Source organism: Exophiala oligosperma (genome assembly GCF_000835515.1).
Source record: "Exophiala oligosperma strain CBS 72588 unplaced genomic scaffold supercont1.116, whole genome shotgun sequence".
Lineage (NCBI taxonomy): Eukaryota > Fungi > Ascomycota > Eurotiomycetes > Chaetothyriales > Herpotrichiellaceae > Exophiala > Exophiala oligosperma.
Genome location: NW_015622933.1, coordinates 1 through 3,259, shown reverse-complemented (window position 1 = coordinate 3,259; position 3,259 = coordinate 1). Strand labels below are relative to the sequence as shown.

Genomic DNA, 3,259 nt, shown 5'->3' with positions numbered 1-3,259 from the left:
CTCTTCAGCCTCCTTCCATCGCCCTTGATTCTGGTAGGTCAAGGCCAGATTGGCCATGCTGGTCAGTGTGTCAGGATGCTCCTCCCCAAGCACCCTCGTCATGATCTCCCGGACTTGCACAAACAGCTCTTCAGCCTCCTTCCATCGCCCTTGATTCCAGTAGGTCGAGGCCAGGTTGGCCATGCTGGTCAGTGTGTCAGGGTGGTCTGCCCCCAGCACTTGCTTTCTTAATTTGAGAGACTGAGCTGACATCTTTTCTGCATCCACAGAGTTGCCCGTGCACAGGCAGTACAGCACTGCTCTATTTAGCAGTGAAGTCCACTCCGTCAGAGAATCTTTGGCTGGTGGCTTTTTGGTGGCCGTAAACTTCACGTGGGGAAACAGGTGCTGACAAGTATCCCATGTCCCATACCCTCCATGCGGGAAACCGGCGTTGAGATTGCAAATAAACTGCTTCTTCCACTGTTCTTGCTGCCCGTGCACTTCCAACCACTTCTGCATCGCCAGCTGCACCAGGCGATGCATTTCCAAGCCCATTCCCACCCCGGTGGCCGTGATGAATGAGTAGCTTCGGAGCACGGAGATGTCGTCTTCAAGATCGTCATTGCTATCGGTGTTTCGTTCGTCATCAGTGTTGCTATCATCGTCATCAGTCACGTTCTGGTGCGGGCTACCAGCTCGGTCAGGATCGCGTGCCGGTGCGCTTGTGACTTCCTGCCGCCGATGCAGTAGAAGTTCAGGAATCCCTTGTCGGTCAAAGAAGCTCATGAGCGCGAGTAAGTCGGCTGCCGTTCGCCGAATCTCCCGGATACGGTCGAATGATATCTGCCACGTGATAATGATCGAGTTTTTTGCCTCCACATCTCGCCGAAGCTGCCCGCCTTCACAATCAAGGAGACTGGCGCGTTTGCGATCACTTTTCTGGAATTGCTCCAGATACTGCCGGACCGAGCACCGTGGCGCCCGCTCAGAGATGTAGGCAGCTGCTTGTACAATCGCGAGTGGCATGAATTCCAGCGCCGCAGCGAGCTCAGCCGCACCATCAAGGCTACTGTGAGTCCGTACCTTCCTCTCTAATAGTGTGGGCGCATTCGCTTCGCTCATCGGGTCGATCGTGAGGATGTTGCCCAGCTCGACTAGTTTGAGTGCTGCATCTCGGCTCCGTGTGGTGATCAATGTCCGTCCGTGTTGGCACTGCGGCAGATACAACGGGAGGGGGCGTGTGTGATTTGTCTGCTGCTCTTGGACCCAACCTCGATTCTCGACCAGGAACCTAGCGTCATCAACATTATCTAGGATCAGCATCCAGCTTCCCTTCCCCTTGTCCCACAGCCAGTCGTGTACGAGCTGGAATATGTTGATCTTCGGGTTGTGTCGCCCAGGGATCTTGACACAGTTGGCGATGTCGCGGTAGCTCTGCTCAAATCGTGCCACATTGCTCGCGTGCACCCAGAATACCCATGTGTCGGACGATCGTTCTCGGGTGCGATAGGCATACTCGATGGCGAGCTGCGACTTGCTATGAAAATATTAGCTGAACGCATGGCAGGATGCGATCGTGCTTACCCAACGCCCCCGAGCCCGACTAGTGCCGTGCGCGAGCCTGGTACCGCACACCGGTCGTGGAGCTGATCGAGAATTGTTCCGCGCTCTACGAAGTCGTCGTCGCGACCGAAGGGAATGAGAATTGATGGCGCTGGTGGAGTTTCTGCTCGCTCTGGGTCCGGCCCGCTGTTAGCGCCGATCGCCTCCACATCACGGGGAGCTTACCGGGAGGGAGGTATTGGTGGAACTCAGCCTGAACTGGACCGTGGATGTTGCCGGCCTGAAGGCCAGAATTGGCGCCACTAAACGATATAGGGGCAGCCATATCGCGTAGAGGAGTCAGTTGTCAAGCTGTAGAAAAAGCAGGCTGAGCTGGCGATGTTGCAGGCAAGGAGGAAGGCCATTCAGCCTCGTCAACCCCGCCCCCGCCTTAGCCTTGCGAGACCGTTTCGACGCACTTCATCGGACTGGTGGGCCGGGCACAGCCTGACGACATCTAGTGAGACCCTCGTATAGTTCTCGGGATTGTCTCATCTCATCATCGCTACCATGGCTGACCCTCTTAGCATTTCCGCAGGTGTAGTAGGTCTAGCAGTCCCAGCCTTACATGCCGCCAGACTCTTGTTAGACGATCTGCGAAACATCAAAGATGCACCAAAGGCCGTGAAGCGCCTTGAAAGTGATGTCCAGTCCGTCGAACGGGCACTCACCAGCCTCAAAGCTGTCGAGGAGCAAGAATGGGAGGTGCTCGGCCCAAATGTCATGGAGCAGTCCAAGCAGACCATCAGTAGCTGCACTGAAGCGTGCAACCTCTTCCGAGACCAGCTGCAGAGATGGACCAGGCACTCGGATGGCAAGCTAGCCTGGCAGGACCGAGCCCATATCGGGATCTTTAAGCAGGCACAGATCAAGGCCATGTCAGAGCAATTACAAAACTGCCAACTGAGCATCAGCTGTACCGTAGGTATCGCGACCTTGTGAGTACTTGAAATTCCCACGTTCTGACTGGACTAATATGACACGATAGGTACAGTTCTGTTCGCCACAGCATATCACGGAAGAGATTCGACAGACGATTTCTACAAGGCAGACTGATATTGCGAATGCTCTCGCTGGAGCAGATAAACAATTGATCGTCCTGGAGAGTAAAGTGGAAGAGCTAGATATTAGCGACGCTGATCAAGAAGACGGAGCCGGTACCGAAGGCCAGTCATATGCACTAGGACAGTTGCAGCAGGAACGAAAGGCACTCGACGTGTCGCGCAAGCTGCTGGAGGAGCTGTTGTCAAAGGCACAGGAAGAGGCAGTTGCAAAGGCTGCAACAGGGGAGACCACCACTAGCACTAGCTGGTGTATGACTGGCTGTGCGATGAGCGCAAGGGGACGTGGGTCTTGATCTTGGATAACGTCGATGATGCAGACTTTCTGTTTGAAGCTCGCAGTCTGGGCCAGGATCAGGGCCGAGAGCGAGGGACGAGCCACAACATCGATCCGCGGCCACTCGTGTCGTATCTACCACAGTGCCCTCATGGATCAATATTGATCCTCGACATTTTGGAATCAAGGGCGATGGAAGGAGGCTGAAGAGCTGTTTGTGCAAGTCCGGGAGATCATGACGAGGGTGCTTGGGGAGGAGCATCCTGACACACTGACCAGCATGGCCAATCTGGCCTTGACCTACCAGAATCAAGGGCGATGGAAGGAGGCTGAAGAG

The 3,259-nt window shown here is 55.2% G+C and overlaps 2 protein-coding genes across 2 annotated transcripts; one reads left to right on the top strand and one right to left on the bottom strand.

Moving 5' to 3' along the window:
- Positions 1-4: 4 nt before the first annotated feature.
- PV06_11909 (uncharacterized protein) lies at positions 5-1,870 on the bottom strand (the record flags this gene model as incomplete). The annotated part of the gene is made up of 4 exons (XM_016413655.1): positions 5-58; positions 94-1,519; positions 1,567-1,717; positions 1,771-1,870. 4 exons carry the CDS (start codon positions 1,868-1,870, stop codon positions 5-7), a joined length of 1,731 nt encoding a protein of 576 aa, XP_016255967.1.
- A 35-nt stretch (positions 1,871-1,905) lies between these two features.
- Positions 1,906-3,126, top strand: PV06_11908 (uncharacterized protein). Its single transcript, XM_016413654.1, has 2 exons — positions 1,906-2,505; positions 2,573-3,126. Exons 1-2 carry the CDS (start codon positions 2,095-2,097, stop codon positions 2,939-2,941), a joined length of 780 nt encoding a protein of 259 aa, XP_016255966.1. The 5' UTR covers positions 1,906-2,094; the 3' UTR covers positions 2,942-3,126.
- The last annotated feature ends 133 nt before the right edge of the window (positions 3,127-3,259 follow it).

Excerpts from the sequence above, each read along its gene's own strand:
- PV06_11908 (XM_016413654.1), top strand. The coding sequence starts at position 2,095 with ATGGCTGACCCTCTTAGCATTTCCGCAGGTGTAGTAGGTCTAGCAGTC. Across the intron at positions 2,506-2,572 it reads AACTGAGCATCAGCTGTACC|GTACAGTTCTGTTCGCCACA; the intron begins GTAGGTATCGCG and ends ATGACACGATAG.